This window comes from Oryctolagus cuniculus, chromosome 2 (genome assembly GCF_051225735.1).
Source record: "Oryctolagus cuniculus isolate XC-2025 breed Fujian yellow rabbit chromosome 2, ASM5122573v1, whole genome shotgun sequence".
NCBI lineage: Eukaryota > Metazoa > Chordata > Mammalia > Lagomorpha > Leporidae > Oryctolagus > Oryctolagus cuniculus.
The window spans coordinates 145,846,504-145,870,827 of NC_142868.1; the positions used below are offsets into that span (position 1 = coordinate 145,846,504).

Sequence of the window (24,324 nt, forward strand, 5' to 3'; positions counted from 1 at the left end):
CGGAGCCAAGACAAGGCCGCGTGGAGGTAAGGTTCAGTCAGTCCTACAACTGAACCCAAGCCGGGGTAAAATTCCAGCACCAGGCTCCCTTTGCTGCAAAACCCGTGAGGTCAGCCTCTCAGGTCAGCCAGGGCTCGGGCAGCCACTGCGACAGCAAGGACTCCCTCAAAAACAGCAGCACGCAGGGCACGGGGAGGCCCACTGCCGTCCCCCCACCCCGCCAGGCCGCCAAACCCGCTGGAAACCTACCACCTCTCTGCTTCCTCTGCTACAGCGCTTCCTCAGGGGAGAAGAATCTCTACAAGAAAAAAATAAAGACATTTTTTCCCTCAGAGGAGAAACTTCCTGCCTGAGGACGCATGGTCCAGGAACTCCCAGAAAACATGAATGAGGAACAAACTAGCCACGGGTTCCCACATGGTTTCAAACCAAACTAAACTTTTAATTTCATTTTTCCACACACATTTTTTAAGTGCCCTTTAAATGGACACACGCTGACTGTGAAGCAATTACCTGTGAATGTTCCGAGGGCATCCTTTTCCGGCTCTTAACGCAGTGGTTACTACCCCTGGAGCACGCCCCGGGAGCCCCGAGAAAGCCAGGCCGCCGCGCCAGGCCCGTGTCCTCACCCTTGCCCACAAACGTCCTCCACACCACTGACTCTTTTTTGACAGGCAGAGTTAGACAGTGAGGAAGAGAGAGAGAGAGAGAGGTCTTCCTTCCCTTGGTTCACCCTCCAAATGGCCGCCACGCCAATCTGAAGCCAAGAGCCAGGTGCTTCTCCTGGTCTCCCATGGGTGCAGGGCCCAAGCACTTGGGCCATCCTCCACTGCACTCCCTGGCCACAGCAGAGAGCTGGCCTGGAAGAGGGGCAACCAGGACAGAATCCAGCGCCCCGACTGGGACTAGAACCTGGTGTGCTGGCGCCGCAGGTGGAGGATTAGCCTAGTGAGCCGCGGTGTCGGCCAGCCACTGAGTCTTCTAACACTCATTCTTCTGTCTTCTGAGCTTCAAAGTCTACATGTTTTTAACTGAACACAAGCCATTGCTTCTGGACAGGAGGCTGTGACAGTGACTCAAGTGGTCAAGGCTGCCTCTATATTTCATTACTGTGGCTTCAACCCCAACCGGAAAGGGCTCTGGGAGAGCGCGGGAACGCCGCTGCCCCGTTCTCTAACGAAATTCCTTATACTCACGGAACATGGAAGCAGAAATAAACACGTTTCCCTTTCAAGACTCCAAGTAGAAAAGCATCTTTGAGATTTAAAATGAAAAGAATTATGACTCCCTCCAAGACAAAGAAGAAGGTATAATTCAATATAATTATATAATCAATATAACTGTATTTCGGAGGTGGGAACAGCCTCTTCAGGGAAAACGTAATCAGAAACAAAAAGGGGTCAGAGATGACTACACATTACACATGCTAATTAAAAATACATCAACTTTATTTCCACTTTTGTACAGTCCCCACTCTCGCATCTGATAAGACCCTCATCTCTATAAACACAAAAATAGTTCAAGAAAGCATGTTACAAGATAGTACATATAAGCAATAGTTTGGCAGAATTTTATCAACTCTAATAGTTCACACCCCCAAAAAACAATCTTAAAATCCAAAAATAACAGTTAGCTTTATTTAACATATTTTACACCTTAACATTTAAAATATCATGCTCTAGTTAAATATCTCATCAACAACACTGTATACAAATAAAATATTACACAAAATATATTTAAGAAAATGTTTTGGTCTTTGATCTGAGCAATAAATAAAAACACAGGCACTTCTACACTGAGACAGGGAGGCCATCACTACTCAGAGTAAGGATTCTGTATAAGCAACTTGTGAAAATATGGCAAGGATAGAATCCTGGAGTCTTAAGCTGACAACTCAGTGATGAAAAAGGTCTGCAACTTCAATCTTTTCACTTCGGGTTCAACGGTTACTTCTATGCGTTTCTGGTCCACACTGAAAATTCACAAACCCAATATGGCTGTTAGGGGCGATCTCATCTTGAGTTGGCTATTCTGGAATCATACTCATCATTTTCAAATACTAAAAGTAGGTAACTATTACGATACCACCCAGCAAACCAAATACAAGAAGAAATTAAACTTACACACACTCTGTCTCTTGTTACGGCCATAGGACCACAACAAGATAAACTGGATGAGGGTCACACAGTGATTCTTATTTTTGCAAAATGAACTAATTAGATTAACACAAGAAAATACTGTTGGGTGGCAGAAAATTTTGACAAAAGTCAATTTTCTGGACAATTTTTAAAATTCAACCAAATTACATGAAAATAAACATAATTCCATTTTACAAAAACCACTGAATCACATATAACAAAGTCTTTGTTGCCAATATGTTTACAAATACCTGGATTGTACACAAATCAGTATTATAAGGGTAATGTTATCCACACAGGAGGACAAACCAAAAATAACTTAAAGCGGTAAATTCTAGAAACTTAATGATTTCTGACGAGAAGGGGGATAATTAGAAAAGTGACCACCAACTTGCCAGCAGAAAGGATCAAAGCCAGGTGTCCTGCCCCCTTCTCTGTCAAAAATCATTGTCTTTTGCTTCCCCCTTCACCGAAGTACCAACTGGAAGGGTTTGGAGGCTTTCAAAGGGAAATTACTTCTCTAGACGATTCTGCCGGCTAACAGGGGAATCGCCCTCACGGGAGCGGGACACACGGGAACTAGTTCAGCAAAATCTAGTTTGCATCTATGTTAGCATTTTAAATGAGCGCTCTGCAACTGAGACCAGATATCAATCATCTCCTGAGGTTTCCTACTATGCACTAACATCAGGTCTACATAGGAACAAATGTTATTCTTGTTTTTCTCCTCGATGTCGAATGTCCTGAAGCCTTTGTGCTTCTCAGGAACGAGGCCGAGTTTCTGAAGGCACATCCCAGTGTACACGTCGTCGATGGGGTAGAGGTGCACGCGGTCGGTGACGTTGTACAGGCGCAGCGCCAGGCGGCCCGAGTACAGGAAGCCGCCGCCCCCCGCGTACGGCGGGTACACCCCCGAGTACACCACTTCCGGGATGTAGTACTTGAGTTTCTTATCCCGGTGAGGCCCCGCGTTGTGGATCACGTCGCCGATGAACAAGTCTTTGGCTTTGTTCCTGGCTAAGCTGTTCAAGTAATTGAGGATGTGATGGGTGTTCACGAACACGTCGTCGTCCCCCTTGAACACGAACTCGGTGTCCGGGCAGGAGGTGCTCACCCAGCGGAGAAACAGCACCTCCTTCAGAGACAAGTTGAAGAAGGTGTCTCTGTAGTTCCACAGGAGGATGTCTTGGTGCTTCTCGCTCTCGAACTTCACCATGTCGGAAAGGTCGGGGTGGTTGTCCTCCGGCGGCGTCTGGCCCAGCAGGAAGACGCGCACCACGCTCTGGTTGCCCACGTGGGTCTCTCGGCCCCACGACTCCCGAATCGCCTGCCTCCGGGCGAAGTGTGGCGTGAGGGACTTGATGGCCAACAGTAAGAAGGGCTTCTTTGCGCACTTACCCGGCTGATCGATAAGCAGAGAGTAATTTCGACATCTCAGATACAGCAGAAAGTCTTTAAACCTGTCCGGCAAGTTGTTAAAATCCGTCACGGCCGCTGGCACCCTCAGGTCAGGTTCACAGTAGTTCAGATGGCTTATGTTTGAAGGCCCGGATGCCTCCCCTGACTGGTTGGCCAACATGTTCAAGATGGGATTGTACCTCCTGTTCAGCTTTTCTTGTTCCCTGTTCCAGTACGCCTGGGGAGGGTTAGAGATCTTCCAGAACTTTTCTTTGGGTATGATCACTTCCCCCTTTCCATTTTTTTCTTGGCTGCTGCTTTTGGAGACTTCCACAATCAGATAAATGAAGACATTTGCCATCATCAGGATACCCAACAGCTTTATTCTTCGACGTCCAACACTCATTTCTCATATCTGGAATAAAGGATTGGAATAGTGCGTTAATTAGGTATTGGGAATTTGCATCGGCACTTTACTTGCCTCCTTGTCTCCCCTAGACTTAGTGATTCAGAGCACAGACTCCAGACCTCCTTTCTAATTCTATGACCTTCACACATGATATCACTGATGTCTTAGCTTCTCCATCTACAAAATGGGACTAACAGTCCTCTTCAGAGGACAGTTGTGAGGAATATATGACTTTATATGTAAAGTTTTTAAAATAGTGTCTGCCCCATAGCAAGCACAAAGGAAATGACTGTTAGCATTGCTGTTTTTGCTATCCCAAGGACAGAGCCCTTGGATATAGATTACCAAATAACCTCACTAGTGTTCAACTTCCTTGCTTACAAGGGCACATACAAATCAGTGCTTAGCAAACTGATTTGCCTACAGTTCAGAGCAAACATATTTTATACTGTGATCCATTATACACATGCACACACACACACACACACACAGCTGTATTTAAAGTTGTATTACACTATAGAGTAAAAGGTGGAAGAGTTATACAATCTGAAGAGAAATCAGAGTATACACTATATATATAGTTCCATGCCATTTACTTGAAATATCTTTTTTTTTTCCTCAGTATGCTAGTCCCATTCCTAAATTATTTCCCAAACCATCATTTTACGCAGGAAACCGAGGCAGAGAGATTACAATGTCTGCCCAGAGTTACAGGGCTAGGAACTATAGGAGACACTAACTATTCTGCCCATTCAGAGATAACATAAAAAGAAACTCTGAATACTTTCATTACAGTAGCCCAAAACTGAGAACTCCCCAAGTCTCAGTAGACTCAAACAATGGAATTATCAAATTTCAGTATATCAAGACAACAAATACAAAAGAAAACAACTGTTACCAGCAACATTACATGGTGAGTGAAAGTCAGGCCCCACATTTATTTCAATTTCATCAACAGGCAAAATTAACCTATGCCCTCAAAATCTGAATGTGACAGAGACAGGGTGGATTGAAGAGGGGCGGGAGCGAACTCCCCAGGGTGCTGGAATTACTACACCTGCCCTGGTCTGGGCGCTGGCATCATGGCTGTGTTCATGTCTCAAAACACATAAACTGTATACATAAATTTCTGCTGCTTGTAGTAAAAGAAAAAGAGAAATGCAAATGACATTAAAGTGAAATATAAAAAAAAAAGTCAAGCTGTGGACCACAGAATAACCTAGAAGGAGTCATAAATGCTTTGGGGGGATAGCTCCAGGGTTCTCACATGACTGACAAGGATGACCAGCCCAAGACCAACCATCTGGATAAGAAAGACATTAAGACAAGCCTAAAAAGTGAATGGGCAATATCCTTATGAAGTTATAATTCTACAACTGGGAACTTATCCATTTATTCCCGCAAAAACCTGCAAAGGATCCCTGGCCAGGACCAAAGCTGGGAGCCAGAGTTTTAATCCAGGTCTCCCACATGGGTGTTAGGAACACAACCACTTGGACCATAACTGCTGCCTCCCAAGATCTGCCTTAGCAGAAGCTGAATCCAGGAGCTAGAGCCAGGAATTAAATAATTAAATCCAAGGCAGTCCGATATAGAATGAGTTTTTTTGTTTGTTTGTTTTGTTTTTAAGATTTATTTATTTATTTGAAAGGGAGAAAGAGAGGAGAGACAGAGACCGGCTTCCCTCTGTTGGTTCACTCCCCAAATGGTCCCAACAGCCAAATGGTCCCAACAATCAGAGCTTCTTCTGAGTCTCAAGTGGGTTCAGGGCCCATCTTCAACTTCTTTCCCAGGCCACAGCAGAGAGCTGGATCGGAAGTGGAGCAGCTAGGACTTGAACTGAAACCCATATGGGATGCCGGCACTGCAAGCAGCGGCTTTACCTGCTACACCACAGCATTGGGACAATGAGTGTATCTTAACCAATCTCTGAATTGCTAGGTTAAACACCTGCCCCTGTGTGACTATTTAAATCAGGAGTAGTATTCACAAGTTTTTTCATTAGAAGATATTTCCATTCGGTGAGTTCTTACAAACAGTCCTAAGGCAGAAGAATGCTGTGAAACTATCACATGTTGGATAACCTGGATTAGACCGGTAGGAATTCCCAAGCTCTTCTGTGTCTTAAAATCCACCTAGCAGATCTTAATCTAGTGGCTTCAAGTATGAACACGTAAGTAAAGGTTCTGGTTATATTCACTTTGAAGCCAGCCCTTATCTCTCCTGGAAGCCTGCACATCCGGCAAGCATGCCAACTGGGAAGTGCAGCAGGTGCCCTCGACCCACCAACTGAGCAGTCTCCCCTCACACCCCAGGTCTTCCCTCCACCCCTCAAGCAGCTCACCAACTGAGCCAGCGACAAGGCTTTTCATAATCTTCCTTCCACTAAAGTCAGCCACAAGACATTTCTTATTTATTCCCTAATCACAGTTTGAAAGCACCCCAAGTCACAGCCTGAGTCACTGAAAATGGCCACACCCGCATCTCAGGACCACAATCTTCTTAGGTCAACTCCTTTCAAATGAGTTTCTGGACAAATCTTGAGAGTTCACTAACATGGGCTGACTCTGGCACATCTCTGGAGGCCTAAATCTCTTTGCTAGGGGCCTAACTTGCAGCCAGGTAGAATACAGTACACTAAGAAGGTATTGGTGTGGCTACCTGGGGCAGATGAAGAATCAGTGACCTTTTTAGAAAATCATAAATCCACTTGAGCATCTTTTCTGACTTCCAAGATTTGAAACGAAATCCTTCTGAAAAGTAAACAGCTCTCTCTAAATTAGGACAACCCACCTAAAGGTAACACAGCACTTGACCAGTCCTGCCAATCAGTAATGGGCCCTTCCTAGGTTGGAAGAAGAGCAACCAGGTGTGAGGACAAATGGAGCAAACTAGTCAGGAAAAAGATCTGCAAAGGTCATCAGGGGGGAAAAAAAAGCAGCACACATTAAGAACAGCTAAGTCTCTGGCAGAAATTTGCAGCTTCGGTAAAGGAATTTAGACACCAAGAGGCTATAGAAATTTCTAGAGTAACAGAAGGCAGTTTAAGGATAAAGGGAAGTACAGTACTGAGCAGGTTGTGAACTTCCAGAGCTAAGTCTCCTAAAAAAGCAGGCCAAAGGGCGGGCGTTCGGTCTGGAGATTGACAGCCAGCTAGGACGCCCATACCCTATACTAGGGTGCCTGGGTTTGAGCCCTGACTCTGCCCTTGATTCCAGCTCCTTGCTAAGGCACACCCAGGGAGGCAGCGGGCGATGGGTCCAGTGGCTGGGTTCTTGTCACCCACATGGGAGAACCAGAGAGTCCCCAGCTTCCAGCTGTAGATGGAAACGTGCGTAGCTGTCTTTCAAAAAATAGTAAAATACGGCCAGCGCCGCAGCTCACTAGGCTAATCATCCGCCTGAGGCGCCGGCACACCGGGTTCTAGTCCCGGTTGGGGTGCCGGATTCTGTACTGGCTGCTCCTCTTCCAGTCCAGCTCTCTGCTATGGCCCGGGAGTGCAGTGGAGGATGGCCCAAGTGCTTGGGCCCTGCACCCCATGGGAGACCAAGAGAAGCACCTGGCTCCTGGCTTCGTATCAGCGCAGCACACCGGCCATAGCGGCCATTTGGAGGGTGAACCAATAGAAAAGGAAGACCTTTCTCTCTGTCTCTCTCTCTCTCACTGTCTAACTCTGCCTGTCAAAAAAAAGAAAAAAGAAAAAAATGGTAAAATAAGGGTAAGAATGTGTTCAAAAATGACTTGAGGCAACATCACAAGTTGTGCATCCAGGTTACACGAGAGGCTGTGGGTATCGAGAGTCATAACCACTTGAAGTTTCCATCACGGACAGCCCCAGCCCTTCTTCTGAGAATTCTTTAAGGGCTGATTGGGCTTGCTGACCCTGACCAAGATTTCTAACTTCTGCTACAGTTTGGGCTTTCATTTCCTCAATGGGGACCCAGCCCGGCACACCCCAGATCACCTCCACCCAAGACAGAGCCTGGGGCTAAGGAACAGCATCCTCCCCTTCCACGTGCCTGTGTCTCCTCTGCAGCTTCACCAGGCAGGGGCGCCTAGGGACGCTCTGAAGGGTGAGCGATGGAGGTTCCGAGAGGTAAGCAACAGAGCTGAGATGACACAGCCTCCGGCTCCCACCCAGTGCACGGCTCTCGGGGGCCCCTGCTGATCTGTAAGGCACCACCACATTCTCTCACCTGGTCCAGGACTGTGGTGAAGTCCCCAGGGCTGGCTCATGGCCGAAAAGATCGTGGTATGGAGTCGGCACACGTTAGAGCACGACAAAGAGGCTCCCCGGAGGCACAAAGAGGAGCTGCCACGAAGCTCCCTCCCAGCCCCTCTTCAGAAAATGGGCCAGCCTTTCCCATCCCCAAAGGCTCTGTTTCGGGGAAACTCTTCCCAACCCTTGCTAAAGGGCATTTCTCCCCAACCAACCTGGGGCGGGACGGGGCAAGAGCCAAGACTCTCCATTGTACATTTCCACCAAGGGCGGATGTCATCTTTCACTTGTGACCAGGGCACAGTCTCGTGCATGAGAACTCTGCTCTTGGCAGACTCTTACAACAAACTGAAGTCCATGGAAGCCCGGGTAAAGCTCTGACTCCCATAAAAATATCTGTGGGAAAAGGCTCTCTAAATATCTTGCCACATATTCCCACTGCAGACATAAAACCCAATTCCATGTCCTTTTTGGAGCAGGAAGTTACGTTGCTTAAAAAGAATTTGAGTAAGAATACTTACCCCAAAGCTGGGGAAAACATTATAAAAACCCTCACTGCGAAACAGTTTTTATCCTAACAGAATCAAGAAAATCCCAACTGCAAACACAGAGCCACCTCTGCTTTTTACCTTGTCCCCAACAAGGACACAACAGTTTAAAAACTTCTAATGTACTTCAGTTAATTCTGTTTAAGGAAAAAACAACTTCCTTCTTTATTTTATGATTAAAATATTTAGAAAGATAATATGTAGAAACAGGAAAAATGTCAGCTGAAAACAGGTTACGAAACAGCACAGCTGCTATGTGCAAACTAGGTGAAAATCCAGATAAAATACCACACAAGACAAAATGCGTGGTAGGATTACAGGCTGTTTGAGCAATCTTAACTTCTGCCACCACCACTCCCTCTGAGCACCCCCTTCTGCAAACTTCTAGGTGCCAGGGGCTGGGGGATGCACAGCTTCAAGCCCGGCTGTTGTGCCCTACACGGCCAGCCCATCCATGGCTTCACACCCTCAGCCACCATCCTGCATCACATCATCACAGCTCCCAGCCCTATGTCATGCATATCTTTCATTATGCTGGCACCATCTATTAGAAAGGACTCATTGGGCTGGCACTGTGGCACAGCTGGGTAAGCTGCCACCTGCAGTACCGACTTCCCATATGGGAGTGCTGGTTTGAGTCCCAACTGCTCTCCCTTCTGGTCCAGTTTCCTGCTAATACACCTGGGAAAGCAGCAGAAGATGGCTCAAGTATTTCGGCCCCTGCTACTCATGTGGGAGACTAGAACGGAGTTCCTAGCTTCTGGTTTCAGCCTGGCCCAGACCTAGCTAGGGAGCAAACCAGAAAATGGAAGTTCTCTCTCTCTCTCTCTTCTCTGTCACTCTGTGTTTTAAACAAACAAAAATATCTTTTTAAAAACCCTTAGGGCCAGTGCTGTGGTGCAGCAGGTTAGAGCCCTGGCATCTTATGTAGTGCCAGTTCGAGTTCTAGCTGCTCTACTTCTGATCCAGCTCCCAGCTAATGCTCCTGGGAAAGCAGCAGATGGCTCAAATGCTTAGGTCCCTGCACCAATGTGTAAGACTTGGAAGAAGCTCCTGGCTCCTGGCTTCATTATGGCCCATCCTTGGGTCTTTGCAGCTATTTGGGGAGTGAATCAGCAGATGGAAGACCTCTTTCTCTATCTCTACCTCTCTCTGTAACTCTGACTTTCAAATAAATAAAATAAATCTTTTTTAAAAAATCCTAAAAGGACTCCTTAACATAATCATAAAATACAAACACACTCACTTTATTCTGATGGAGACGTGCCAGGGACCAGCAGTCACTCCTATAGACAGATAACTCCACACACCCCTGCTCTCACTCACCCCAGTGAAGCTGAGGCCCAGGGCAGAGGCGGGTGGTGACTGAACTTGCCCAAGGTCATGGAGCTGGCAGACAGCAGAGCCAGGATCCCAACCCAAGTGACCGCCGCTGCACTGGGTTACGACTGAAGCTGTGGCAGGGGTGCTGGTCTTATTTTCAATGGTTAATCTTCTTAAAGCAGTTATTTTAAAAGGCTTTACACTTATACATTTGTAAACCCACAAAATTACTGTGATTCAAAAACCAGCTACAGGAGGCAGGACGGTTCCGTAAGTAACATTTACTGAATGATTGTTCTACAGGCAAAGCTCCAGGCACAGTGCAGTCTGCGTTTCTCTCTCTCTCTCATAAATGAGGGAAAACTTGGCTCCGGGAGCTCTGGGCTCCTGGCCCGGGAGTGACGAGGTCAGGACTTGGGCCTGGGCATCTGTTTCCAGGCTGCTACCTGGTGCACTGGAACATGGACAGATGACCACACTCGGAGGACAGACTGACGCACATTCAGACTGTCACTCTGACCTTGGGAAGCCAAGTTCTCAAGACCTTAGTTTCTTGAGTAAGAGATTGGTTTTGTTTTTCCCTCCGTGGCTTCAAAGACATGCACCTTCCTGCTCTTCCGTGTGCTATGAACGTATGTCCCGCCATCCCGCCGTCGAGGGAGACAGTGAGGCCACACTCCATCCAGGGGCAGCCTCCACCGCACTCAGCCCACGCACGCCTCTGGTTTCTCCAGGGTTCAGGAACACTGAAGCCACTCCAAGCTTTCACTCACCGGCCGGAGACCGGGAACCACCGGACTGCCTGATCTGAGAAGGTCCCCTGAGAGTTCTACAAGGCTTAAAGCCACGTGCTGGCCACAAGACGTGTCGCATGGCCAGTGTGGCCATCAAGGGCCACAGGACTCTCTCCCCAAACTGACCTCCCCCACTGAGGGCTCAGAAAGTCAGGCAGATGCCCAGCAACACAACCCAGCCAGACCTCAAATCTGGGCCAAGGTTAAGGATCAGAGAAAGGCAGGGCCTTCCTGTAACGATGATATAAAACGCCTAGTCATCCCCGTCCAATCGGGCAGAGATGAGGAGGCTGGCAATCCACCTCCAAGTGCAGGGAGGCCCTGCTCCCTGCTGACTCACAACCCACAGATCCTCTAAAGGGAGGAGCCAGTGTCCTGTGCGATATCACCAGCGTGGGCGCGGGTTGGAGCACTTGTACAGGATCGTGTCCAGCCCTGCTCTTCCAGGAGCCTGCCCAGCACGGCTTACCTAAATCCTCGCCTCCTGGGCTGTCCCATCTGCTGCCTGCTCCTTGCCAACCCCTCCCAGGCTCTGCTCAGACCAACAGAGACAGAGGCAATTTGCAGCTAAATGGTTCTAGGGGAGAGAACAGCTCCTAGCACGCAGGGCACACAGGCGAGTCCGAGGGGTGTGAGGGCAGCAGCACCCCAGGAAGCAGAGCAGGGCCAGACCTCCAGCACATTCCTCCACCACAGTGAGAGACCTGGCCTGGCTTCTCACCAGGGCTGGCGCAGGGGAGCCCCGGGACTCCCCCCACTCCCACACCGAGAGGCTGACACTAAGCTGAACAGATGTGTCTGCTTCTGCATGTTGGTCGTAAGTCACAGAACAACTGCCAGCCAAGTTCAAGAAGTTTGGTTCCTAGTCATTAGTTTCACCCTTCATGTCCACAATTAAAAGAGAAAAAGTACTTATAATGACCCTGTTCACCCACACACCCCACAGGCAAAGCCACAGATCAAAGTGTCCGCAGCAGCGCGTGGTCTGGTCCCTGTTCACAGCCACACCCCCAGAGCTCGAGCGATACTGGTCATTCACGGGAAAATTAACCACCAACTTTACTCTTCAAACAGACACACAGAGACCTTTCAGAGCAGACAGAGGGAAGGAACCAAGGCAGGAAATCAACACTCCCAGGGGCCCCCTCGCCCTGCCTTTAGTAAAACTCAAAAGGGTTTTGGGTCCTTAAGGCTAGCTGATGCCGGAGGAGGAGATGAAAACCAGGGTGGCACCCGGAGTGGGACCAGGGCTGAATTCCACATGTGGTACCTACTCTGTGCCACCTCGGGCAACTTATTTGACCTCTCTGAGCCTCGGTTTCCTGCTTTGCAACATGGGGACGTAAGAACCTGCCGTGACGTGTGCTGCCTACCGCACGACGGGCACTGGGGAGTTCAGGGGCTCCACTTCCTGCACCACACACTGAGCGCCAAGCACAGCTCCTGTCGTGTCCTTCACGCTCTCCTCAGTAAGTTTTCCCTCTAGAATTACACCCATCTGCTGCCACGAACATCACCCCAGAGGCAGGGCTCACAGGCCCACCCACCTAACCCCTGAGCTTAGCTTCTGAATGCCTGCCAGATTCCTCGTCTGGGTGCCCCGTGTGCAATGCAGCAAGTCCCCAGGCCTCTGGGTGAAGACTCCAGCCCGACTTGGAATTGTTTTTTCTCCCTGCTGCCTGCATTCACACTGTTCCCAACTCCATAGCGTCTCCTGCACCTCTTCCTCACCTTCCTCTATTGCATTCAGGCTGATGTTGGCAAACAGCACAGCCTAAAGCTTCATTTTCCACTGTGCTTCCAACTACACCCTACTCCCCAGCCAGCCAGTCTTCAGGCCCTGGCACGTACCCTCCCTGCCCACGCTCCCCACCCCACCCACCCCAGTTTGGTCAGACCACCACCACCAAGCCACTGATCCCTTAAACCTGAGCTTGAATTCATGCTGCCTTCTAGAACGCTGCTTCTCCATTGCCAGAGTCCACTCACAGGGCCTCCTCGCCCCTCCTGTGAGATCTCCCCCTAGGCTAGGTCTCAGTCTGAACACCAGCCTCACCTCCCACGAGCTGGCTACCTTCTCCTGCCCGGGCTGGCCTATCCCAGGGCATTTTCCATGACCAAGGCCTCCACTCTACCACTCTTACACCCGACAGTCCCTCAGTATTTGCTGAACAAAGAGATATTCTGGTCAGCTGGTCAAGTTCATTGAACACAGTGAATGTTCGGCACAAATGAGATGAATGAAACATACTCATCCTCTCCCGGAAGAGAGGACGCCAGAAAACCACTAGGGGTGTGTTGGTGAATCATTTACACGCATGCTCATTTCTATAAAGCTATCTCACTTTATTACGTACTAAAGGGCAACAGAAAACATTTAGAGGATTTTCTAGAGTTAGGGGAGATGAGAGTTGCAGAAGCAGCGAGTTCATCTTAGACCTGTGCGGGGAGAGAGGCGAGCTCTGCGCAGGTTAAACTGGGGTGGGAAGTGCAGCCATGGCCCTCCCTTCCCAGGCAGCCCCACCCGCCAAAGGCAGGATGCAGGTGTGTGGCACTGCAGAGTTTGCAGGTAAGGCCTCCATCCCTCCCACACAGCACACCCACGCTACCTCTCCCTCCATCCTCTTCTGAAACCGAGGCCCCTCCACCCGCTTCCAGGTGAGGGGCGGATCTCCGGCAATTATTACCCACAAGGCCATGACGGCAGCAGGCTAGGCGTGTGCGCCTAAAGGAAGGAGGGGCCTTAGTCCTGACTTGCCACCTGCTGACCTAAGGTGGAGTGACCACTTTGGGAAAGAAATGCTGCCCAGGTGGGTGGCATTTTAACCACTAGGATGCTCCACAGCCCACGTCAAGAGCCCGGATTTGAGTCCCAAATGCTCCCGATTCCATCTTCCTGCCCTGGGAGGCAGCTGTGATGGCACAAGTAGTTGGGTCTCCTGCCACCCACATAGGAGACACAATGAAGTTCTAGGCTCTTGGCGTCTGCCAGTCCCAGCCCCAGCTGTCACGGGCAGTGGATGGAAGATCTCTCTCTACCTTTCAAATTAAATAAACATTTAAAAAAACAGAAGGGAAGGAGAGCGATGCTGCGAGGCGGGCAGCCTCTTACTGAGGAGCTGGCCGTGTTTTGGAAGCCCTTGGGTAAGAGGTGGTGAGGGCTTGGTCAATGTTTCCACACTCCTCGGACCCGGGTGTGAGCAGACTTCTCTGATGGGGCCTGCTGCGGGCTTAGCAGGGCTGCACGGAACAGTTTCCACGGAGGTGGAAACCAGGCTGTCACGTAAGCAAGGGCAGTTTACTACGAGACGATGATAACTGAGCGCCTGTGAAGATGGAGTAAGAACACAAACAGTGCTGCAGGTCAGTGATGGAGGGCCGTGGAGGGGCGGAGCTCACACACCCCCCACTGGCGTGCTGAGGGTGCTGCCGGAACCAGGAACCCAAGGGCCTCTCCACGTCAGGGCAGGGCATGGACAGAAGCAGCTCATGGCCAGGCTCAGGATGCCCTGCTTGGCCAGCAGCATGGGCCTCAGGGTGTGTACCCATGGGAGCCTGGGAGAGGGCACAGGCAGCAGTGACCAGGCTGGGCGTGCTGGCCTGCCGCAGGCACCCAGTGCCAGCACTACTGCCAGGGCGGGAGAGAGCAGAGCAGCCTAATGCTGGAGAACACTGTGCCCTGCAGGCACCAAGCTGCGGAAAAGCAAACAGGGCCTCTGGAGCCCAGAGTCCCTGCACGCACAGGGAGTGGGAGCCCAGAGTCCCTGCACGCACAGGGAGTGGGAGCCCAGAGTCCCTGCACGCACAGGGAGTGGGAGCCCAGAGTCCCTGCACGCACAGGGAGTGGGAGCCCAGAGTCCCTGCACGCACAGGGAGTGGGAGCCCAGAGTCCCTGCACGCACAGGGAGTGGGAGCCCAGAGTCCCTGCATGCACAGGGAGTGGGAGCCCAGAGTCCCTGCACACACAGGGAGTGGGAACCCAGAGTCCCATGCACACACAGGGAGTGGGAGCCCAGAGTCCCTGGACACACAGGGAGTGGGAGCCCAGAGTCCCATGCACACACAGGGAGTGGCCAGGAAAGCCCCTTCCACCTCCGAGGTCCTTGTCAGATGATTGTGGCACTTACAGAGGACAAAGGGAAGTACATGGGTGCGGCTCCGTTTCCGGAGATGAGGCGGCCCAGGGTGGCTGTGGCTCGAGGGGCACCATGTGTGCCTCGGACCAACTTCATACCGGGCTCCAGCCACCGCGATGAGACAAATCTCAAAATAAAATGAGTCACTTGATTTTCAGTTTCCCAGTGCATATAAAAGTTATACTTCAGGACACTGCAGTCTATTAAGTACACAACAGTGCTATGTCTAAAAAACAACACACATATCTTCATCAAAATATGCTTTCTGTGGCCACCCTTGTGACGCAGTGGGCAAAACCGCTGCCTGTGACATCAGCATCCCATAAGGGTGCTGGTTCGAGTCCCAGCTGCTCCACTTCTGATCCAGCTCTCTGCTGACGACCTGAGAAAGCAGTGGAGGATGACCCAAGTTCTTGGGCCCCTGCACCCAAGGCCTTAGCTATTGTGGCCATCTGGAGAGTGAACCAGCAGATGAAGATCGATCTCTCTCTGTAACTCTTTCAAGTAAATAAATAAATTTTTTAAAAATACTTTGTTTAAAAAACATGCTGAGCAGCCGGCGCCGTAGCTCACTAGGCTAATCCTCCGCCTGCGGTGCCGGCATCCTGGGTTCTAGTCCCGATCAGGGTGCCGGATTCTGTCCCGGCTGCTCCTCTTCCAGTCCGGCTCTCTGCTGTGGCCCAGGGAAAGCAGTGGAGGATGGCCTAAATGCTTGGGCCCTGCACCCGCATGGGAGACCAGGAAGAAGCTCCTGGCTCCTGGCTTCGGATCAGCACAGCGCCGGCTGTAGCAGCCATCTGGGGGTGAACCAACGGAAGGAAGACCTTTCTCTCTGTCTCTCTCTCACTATCTAACTCTGCCTGTCAAAAAAAAAAAAAAAAAAAAAACATGCTGAGCTGTTGGGAAGGTGGTGCTGACAGACTTGCTCCACCCAGGGTTGCTACGAACCTATCTTGGAAAACACGCTGGCTGTGAGTGTCGTAAGGCCAGCTACATCCTCCGCTGAAAACTGGCACCAGCTTAGACCTCCGTTTCACCAACCCAAACTCATCTCCAAGCAAAAGGGCATAAAACGTGGGTCCTTGGCAGACAGGCAAGAAACACACAACATTAGCAGCAGGGGAGCCGTAAGACCTGAGTGGTGCCTATGACAGGGCCGATTTCAGGAACGCGGGGGGAAGCAGGGCAGTGAGGCACATGGGCGGTCGGTTCAGGTGACAGAGCAGGCAGCAGCCTCTGCTAGAAGATGGGCCAGGCCAACATCTAACCTGACAAATGCTGCTACTGGACAGGTTGAAGCAATGTGTTTTCTTTCACATCTCCTCTATTTAAAAACACCCCACGGGGCAGCGCCTGGTACAGCAGTTAAGTCGCTGTTTAGGACACCTGCATACTGCAGCAGAGTGCCAGGTTCACATCCCAGCTCCTCCACTTCCTACTCCGTAGCTTCCTGCTAATGTGCACCCTAGGAGGAAGCGGGTAATGGCTCAAGTGTCTGGGCCCCTGCCACCCACATGGGAAACCCGGATGGAGTTCCTGGCTTCTGGCTTCAGCCTGGCCCAGCCCTGGCTGTTGTGGGCATTTGCAGAGTGAACTAGCAGATGGAAGATTTCTATCTCTCTCTGTGTCTTTCAAATAAAATAAAAAGAAATAATTAAAAAAAAAAACCTGACTACACATTATAGAAATATGAAATAAGGGGAAAACTAAGCACTCCAAATTGGATATCCATGTTGACTACAAATATATTTGGCATTTGTGTTCTCTGAGATTTAGTTTCTGCAAAGCAGATTCAGTTCACGGTAGTCTCTCTTCTACCACCAGGTCTCTAATGCACCTCTGAAAAAAAAAACAGGCACACTTGGTCTGATCAACCTTTAACGAATGGGTACGAGCTGTTTATGATTTTTCCTATAATAAAAAAAAGGTGAAGAATAATCTGCACATTTTTTTCATCATGAGATTATTTCCTAAGGAAAAACTAGAAAGGGAACACGAACTTTCAAAGTCACTTAGCACATAATCAAAAGTTACTGTTCTTCCCTCAGTCCCATGTCCCACTGAAGATAGCGGCCAGTCCACTTTACCCTCCAAACCAAGAGGCACCAAGTCTCCCACGTGGACGAGCTTGTCCCAAAGAAGCACGTCCCCGTGTCTACTTCACGCCCTCTCTCCATGTGCTTCCTTCTTGATTCTCCCATTCCCTCTGCCCTTTGCCCATTTTTCTATGCCGAGATGTTCTCATCTCATTTAATCTTCACAGGTTCAAAAATGTGAAGCAATTAGTTTGAGGTCATAGGAGCTAATCCTGGTGGAGTTGGGACTTTGAACCCAACTCCCCCACCCAGTCTACTCTTACACTTTTGGATGTCAAGAGTCACAGAGAGGGAGAGAGATCTTCCATCCACTGGGTCACTCCCCAGATGGCTTCAATGGCCAGGGCTATCCCAGACCAAAGCCAGGAGTTTCTTCTGGGTCTCCCACATGAGTGCAGGGGCCCAAGCACTTGGGCCATTCTCGGCTGCTTTTCCGAGGCCATTAGCAGGGAGCTGGATTGGAAGTGGAGCAGCCAGGACTTGAACTGGCACCCATATGGGATGTCAGCACTGCAGGCGGTAGCTTTACCTGCTCCGCCACAATGCCAACCTTAGCTCTTAAACCTTTTACCATGTGATAATGTTGGTCAAAGCTCAAGGAGGACTTCCCAACTCTCCCAATAAAGCTGCACTTCTCAAAAACAATCAAGGAATGGAAAGCACGGCAGTTGTGGAAACCCAGGAAGATGCAGATAATTCCAAAGAAAGCCAAAGAGATTGAGATGTTTATTCTAACCAGAGAAAGGAGCAGCATCAACAAAGTGGCTAGGGGACACCACTCCCTGATTGAAGGTGTCCAGGGGCACGTGTGTACCACGGGCAGAATCCCCTGCAGATGTGGGTCCTGAGTCACTTGTGATCTGCTCATCACTCACCTACGCTAGGAAGCCAGAGCCAAGCCTCATCACAACACCTCGGGCAGAGCTGCTGACACAGGAGAAAGCTCCCCTTCACACTCCCCTTTGGCTCCACAGCCCGAGGTGAGGGAGCCAGCTCAGCCCTGCAACCGGCTCCAACTGCAGGGGCCAGAAGAGCAGGCCCAGCCCCCAGCTCCCCTGTTCACAGACATCAGCCAGCCAGACCAGAGAACCTTCGTGAGCCACAAAATGAACCATTCCACTCTTGTTTTCTGAACAACACGCACACATACTGCAAACACAGATCACGTCCCGGTTTTGCTACCAGAAAGAAGCTACAAGAACTTCTGTTTCAGAGCCTTACAGAGCACCACAGGGCTTCCAGAGGTGGCAGCCCAGGCACAGCGTGGCAGGAGCCACCTGAGGTCGCCGGCAGAGAAGGGATGGCCAACCCACAGGCCCCGGGACAGAGGACAGTGGCGACAAAGGCTTCATTCAGTCTAGAGCTTCAATCCCAGGCCACCACTACTTCCCCTTGCGATTTCCACACCTCACCCACCCATCTGACTTATCATGCCGAGTGATAACACGTCACAGGCACCCACAGGACCCACGCCCAGAGAGGCGGACTCCAGTGTCTGCCGCTCAACAGAGAATAAATGTGAGGACAGGAAAGGACACACAGGGGAGGAGTGGGGAGGAGCCAGCACCCAGCTAAAGGAAAGGTTTCATTGTTTGATCTTTCCCAGCAGGAGTCTTTACAGCATTCTTGGACAAGTTCACACACAAGCCCTGCGTTCCAGGCCCCTACAGAGCACCCCTCTCCCACCCCTCCTCGCCATAAGGGTGCAGAACCCCGGCTTCCCGGCAACCCCTCCCCCTCCCCCTCCAGTCAGCTTTATCTGGTGGCATCTCAAGGCAACAGTCACCTGAACACACTTCCCAGGAAACAGTCACATACAATTAGAGCCATCTATAAACACACAGGCCCCCCAGGAGGGGGGAGGGGAGGCAGAAGCCCATTAAACATTAATGGAAATGCACAAGCATAAATTACAAGTACTGAGCTAGAAACAGAAGCTCATTACATAAACTAAGTTATCAACTGACCTTGCATAAAGGCTTCTGAAAGTAAGTAGGCCACGCGCCCTGGCTGGGCAATCTTGGTGTGCTGGCAACGGGCATGGGAGGGAGACCTGGTGACTGTCACCTGGGCTACTCGGTCTGCAGACACACGCAGAAAAGCTGGTGACATCGGTTAAGAATACTTTCACATAGGTACTTGGAAGGCGATTACGTCGTTTTACGTAATAAGACACGTCAAAACTTCAACAGATGACCAATTAACAAAACTAAAAGTCAACCCCCTCAAATCTTTCAGATTGACTCCCAAAAGTACCTGAATTCCCACGGCTTAGTTTCATAGGTGGTGTGGTAATGCCATGATCACACTTTATTATTAAGCAGCTGGGCACCCAAATTCAATCTGCCAATTTCCCTGGCATAAAGGACTATGTATATTATTTTCAGTCAGCGCTCTACAAAATACTCTTTCAAAATAATCACTGCCCTTCCCAGGGCCTTTAAATTATATCTGCCAAGTCTCGTTCCCCAGGAAACACAATTCGAGAGCATCTCTGTCATTTTCCTCCAATACTCACACTTGTTTCCCTTCTAGAATAAACACAGTGGCCAGGAAAGCATTGTTTGAACAGGCCACAACTCGGGATTACATACAGCTTATTAAAAATAGCACTCTTCTGTAACTTCAATAAATATTTAAATTTATACCAGTGACATTCACTGTGTGTATTTTAAGTCATTTCATAAATTCCCTGGGGAAGTCTCAGTGTCTCGGCCCTTAGGACGAAGCTCTCCAGTGATGTGCTTTCTCCAGAGAGAACTGGCCCTGACAGCCAGGGAAGCCGGCACCAGGGGTCCAAGCACCCAGGACTTGGCGACTCGCAGAGAGCGCGTCTGATCCACTCTCAGAAAACGGGCACGGAAAGCATAGAAAATTCCGCAAAATTGGCCTGTGCAGGGATTTTTAAATAATGCATTTGAGGAAAGGGAACCAACAGGAAGGCTGTTCAAGAGTCTGACACCCTGTGGGATGGAAGAAAGGGAAGAGAGAGATAGAGGTGTCACATACGCTCCTTGTAACGAGACAAGCTAACCACTGCACGCCGGTCTCCACCCATTCAACAGGGCTTGTCCGTGGGCCAGCACAAGTGCCAATGGCCCAGCTGGATACACAGCCCTGCAAAGTGGCGGCTGAGGTCCTCACTCCACAGGTCAGTTAAGCCAGCTGCCAGGGTCAGAAACTTGCATGACACACCCAAGCAGAGTGGAGGAGCTGCGGGGGTAGGGGTGCCATGCTCCCGGTGCAGGAGAGAAAGGCAACCCAGCCTCATCTTCATCAGGCCCTCTCGCAAAAACCTGATCCTTCCCCGAGGGCTTCTGGGCAGCAGCACCCTAACCAAAGGCTGCCCCCCCCACCCCCGCCTGGGCTCCGGCTGGCACCTCACAGCCTGAAACGCCCCTTCTCCGGCTATCCAGTCCCAGTCCAATCCCGGACAGCCAGGTTCAAACCCTGCCTCCTCCGGCACGAGGCCTGCCTCAGCTGCCCCAGTGCCTTGCATTTCTCTCCTCCTGGGGTCCGTCAGAGGGAGTAACAAAGTCACCTGGAATCCCCCTTCCTGCTCCAGCAATGCCTCCCAGACAGGAAGGTTCCAGAAGAGCCAAGTCCAGCTCTTGACTCTGAGGGAGGAAGGAACTGTGCACCCCATCCCCCAAGTGCCACAACTGCCATGAAGGGGCTGGCTGCACAGCACCCCGTCCTCACACCAAGAGAAGCCAATTATGCTGCCGCCGCCCCACCCCCCCACCCCCCGCCCCGGGCCACCACCTCTTCTCTTCTCCAGAGTCAGACCATCTTCTTCCCAGAAGACAGCCTTTCTGTGACATGGGGCCCTGGGGTGGCAACTTCAACGAAGAGCACCAAACAAGCAACAAAACCTCCCCTTCCTCCCCGGACCTTGTCTCTCGGGGACCTTTCCTGCCTTTCTCAAATGCTGGCTAGATTTCAGCATATGGGGCTGGTACTGTGGCATAGTGGGTAAAGCTGCCACTTGCAATGCCGGCATCCCACATGGGTGATGGTTCAAGTCCCAGCTTTTCCACTTCTGATCCAGCTCCCTGCTGATGGCCTGGGAAGGCAGCAGAAGATGGCCCAAGTGCTTGGGCCCCTGCAACCACATGGGAGACCCAAAAGAGGCTCCTGGATCCTGGCTTCATATTGGCTCAGCTCCACTGCGGACATTAGCGGATAGATGGAAGATCTTTTCTCTGTAACTCTAAAGGCAGCGGCTTTATCTTCTACGCCACAGTGCCGACACCTAGGCCACTGTTTTTCGACTATCAAAACAATTCAGGGTGTCTGTTAGGCACAGTGGTGAAGACACTGCTTGGTCTATATGCACAGCCGGTTCGAGTCCTAGCTCCACTTCCAATTCCAGCTTCCTGCTAAAGTGCACCCTGGGAGGTGGCAGGTGATGGTTCGTGTACTGGGGTCCCTGCCATCCACATGGGAGACGCAGATGGAGTTCTGGGCTCCTAACTTCGGCCTGGCCCAGTCCCAGCTCTTGCAGGTATCTGGGGCGTGAACCAGAGGATGGAAGATCTTTCTGTGTCTTCTCTGCCTTTCAAATAACTAAAAATTTAAAAATAAATGGAATAAATTGTATGGACCTAAAATACATACCCTCAAATCAATGATATTTTAGCCTTTTAGAATCTTCCAATATTCTATGGTTGGAGGTTCAATCGTTCAACCAAGAGTTATGTGTACATATTTGAGTTAGAGGTGAAACAGTAACATAGCTTTCTCTGTAGAGAAAACTTTGTGTTTCCAAAGCAAAAGAGAACATGTTGTTTGCTCACTATGTGGACACACTACTGAGCAGCTTAGAAATTGGACCTCTTCTACCAAGCAGCTGAACCACTCCAGCTTTAAGTATATCCATGGGGCTGATGTTGTGATATAATGGGTTAGGCTGCCACCTGTGGCACCGGCATCCCATATGGGCTCACTTCTGGTCCGGTTCCCTGCTAATGTGTCTGGAAAAGCAGAAGATGGCCCAAATATTTGAGCCCCTACACCCATGTGGGAGTCCCGGAAGAAACTCCTGGCTCCTGGCTTCGGTCTGGCCCAGTCCCAGCCATTGAAGCCATTTAGGGAGTGAACTCACAGGTGGAAAATCTTTCATTTTAAAGAAAGGCAGAGTTACAGAGAGAAACAAAACAAAACAAAACAAAAGTATGGCTGAATATTGCCCTCATATGCAGGCTAAGGATCTCTTCTCCAAATGCCCCAAAGTGTTTCGCAGTTGGGATTTTTTTCTTCAGATTTGGGAATATTTTTATATACATAATGAGATATCTTGGGGATAGGACCCAAGACAAAACATGAAATTCACTTATGTTTTATATACAGCTGATATGCATAGACTGGTGGAAATTTTACACAGTAATTCTAGCATGCCTGCATTTTGATTGAAACCTGCCAGGGGAAGTCAGGTATGGAATTTTCCACTCGTGGGATAATGTCGGTGCTGAGAGTTTCGGGTTTTGGAGCACTGTGGATGTTTGGACCAGGGATGCTCAACCTGCACAGGAAGCTATCATGACGTGGGAACTCGGGAACCACAGCCGTCCAACCTCCACCACCAGGCAGCCCTGAGCGTCCACTGCCTCCCAGCCTCCGCTCTCCCCACAGAGAGGGCATCCACTGCCGCAGTCCAGAGGACCTGCCTCGCCCCGGAAGGTGCCCATGGCGCCCCAGGCAGAGGTGGAGCTCTCGGGAAAGGGTGAGGCTCCACCCCAGGCCCCCCACACCTCTCTGCATCTGCACTTGTTTGAAACATTTCCATTATAAGGCGTCTTTAAAAAAAAAAGATCCATCAGAACCTTGAGGAACAAGAGAGAAACACTCAGTTAAAAATAGGAGTATTCATGAGAGATATTTTAGGTTCATTTGAAGAAAATAATTCCTTATGTGGTAAAAGGAGAGAAGAAAAATTGGCTGCATCTCATTTAAACAATAAAAGTAACAAAAGTTTCTTACAAACAAGCTTCACACTCAGCCATAAAATCCTACATGTAAAGCCATCTCATTAGTTCCAAAGGTCACATACAATCTCCCCCAGTGGCAGGGAACTGGTGCCAAGACTCCTCAGATACCAAAACCCATAGATGCTCAAGTCTCTTACCTAAAATGCACAAAATCTACACTTATCTTCCCGTGTACTTTATTTTTTTAAGAAGTATCTTGTTGGAGCCAGTGCTGTGGCATAGCAGGTAAAGCCGCCCCCTGCAGTGCCGCATCCCATATGGGCGTTTGGAGTTCAGGCTGCTCCAGTTCAGATACAGCTCTCTGCTATTATGGCCTGGGAAAGCAGTAGAAGATGGCCCAAGTCCTTGGGCCCCTGTACCCACGTGGGAGACCTGAGGAAGCTCCTGGCTCCTGGCTTCGGATCAGCACAGCACCGGCAGTTGCAGCCATTTGGGGAATGAACCAGAGGATAGAAGACCTCTCTCTCTCTCTGCCTTTCGAATAAATAAATAAATCCTAAAAAAAAAAAAAAAAAAGTATCTCATTTTTAAATTTTTTATTTGAAACGCAGAGAGAGAGACAGAGAAATGGATAAATATAGATATTCTATCTGCTGGTTCACTCCCCAGATGCCCAAGATAGCAGGGGCAGGGCTCAACCAGGCCAAAGCTGGGAGCAGGAAACTCAAATTCCAACTACCACACAGGTGGCAGGGACCCCATTACCTGAGCCATCACTGCTGCCTCCAAGGATGTGCATTAATAAGAAACTGGAATCAGAGGCAGAGCTGGGACTAGAACCTAGGCGTACAGATATGGGACGTAGGTACACCAGGTGGCATCTTAACAGCTGTACCAAATAGCCCTTTCCATACACTTCCAGGATTTATTTGTTTATTTATTTACTTGAAAGGGAGGGAGGGAGGGAGGGAGGGAGGGAGGGAAGGAAGGGAGAGAGAGATTAATTGATCTTGTATCTGCTGCTTCCCTCCCCAAAAGGCCACAACAGCCGGGAGCCAGAAACTCTGAGTCTCCCACATGGGAGGAAGGCGCCCAAGCACTTGGGCCATCATCTACTGCCTTCCCAGCTGCATTAGCTGGATCGGAAGTTGGATCAAAAGTAGAGCAGCCAGGACTCAAACTGGCACTCTGATACAAGAAGCAGACATCACAAGCAACAACCTAACCTGCTGCACAAGGCCAGCTCCATCCCACATATTTAAATCATCTCCAGATTACTGACAATATGGAATATGATATAAATGATATGCAAATAGCTATTAAACATTTTTTA

At 49.9% G+C, this 24,324-nt stretch overlaps 1 protein-coding gene across 5 annotated transcripts in view; it reads right to left on the reverse strand.

Annotated features, from left to right (window-relative positions):
- Nucleotides 1-1,427: 1,427 nt before the first annotated feature.
- B3GNT2 (UDP-GlcNAc:betaGal beta-1,3-N-acetylglucosaminyltransferase 2) overlaps nucleotides 1,428-24,324 on the reverse strand; it is a 39,030-nt gene continuing 16,133 nt past the window's right edge. For 4 of the 5 annotated variants that reach the window (XM_089326379.1, XM_089326378.1, XM_002709850.6 and 1 more), the window contains one exon: nucleotides 1,428-3,951. In XM_089326379.1, coding sequence (XP_089182505.1) covers nucleotides 2,749-3,942 — 1,194 coding nt within the window. In that variant the 5' untranslated portion in view covers nucleotides 3,943-3,951 and the 3' untranslated portion in view covers nucleotides 1,428-2,748. Of the gene's footprint in view, nucleotides 3,952-19,028; nucleotides 19,157-24,324 lie in introns of those variants that run through there. The other variant, XM_051838170.3, reaches the window with a different exon arrangement.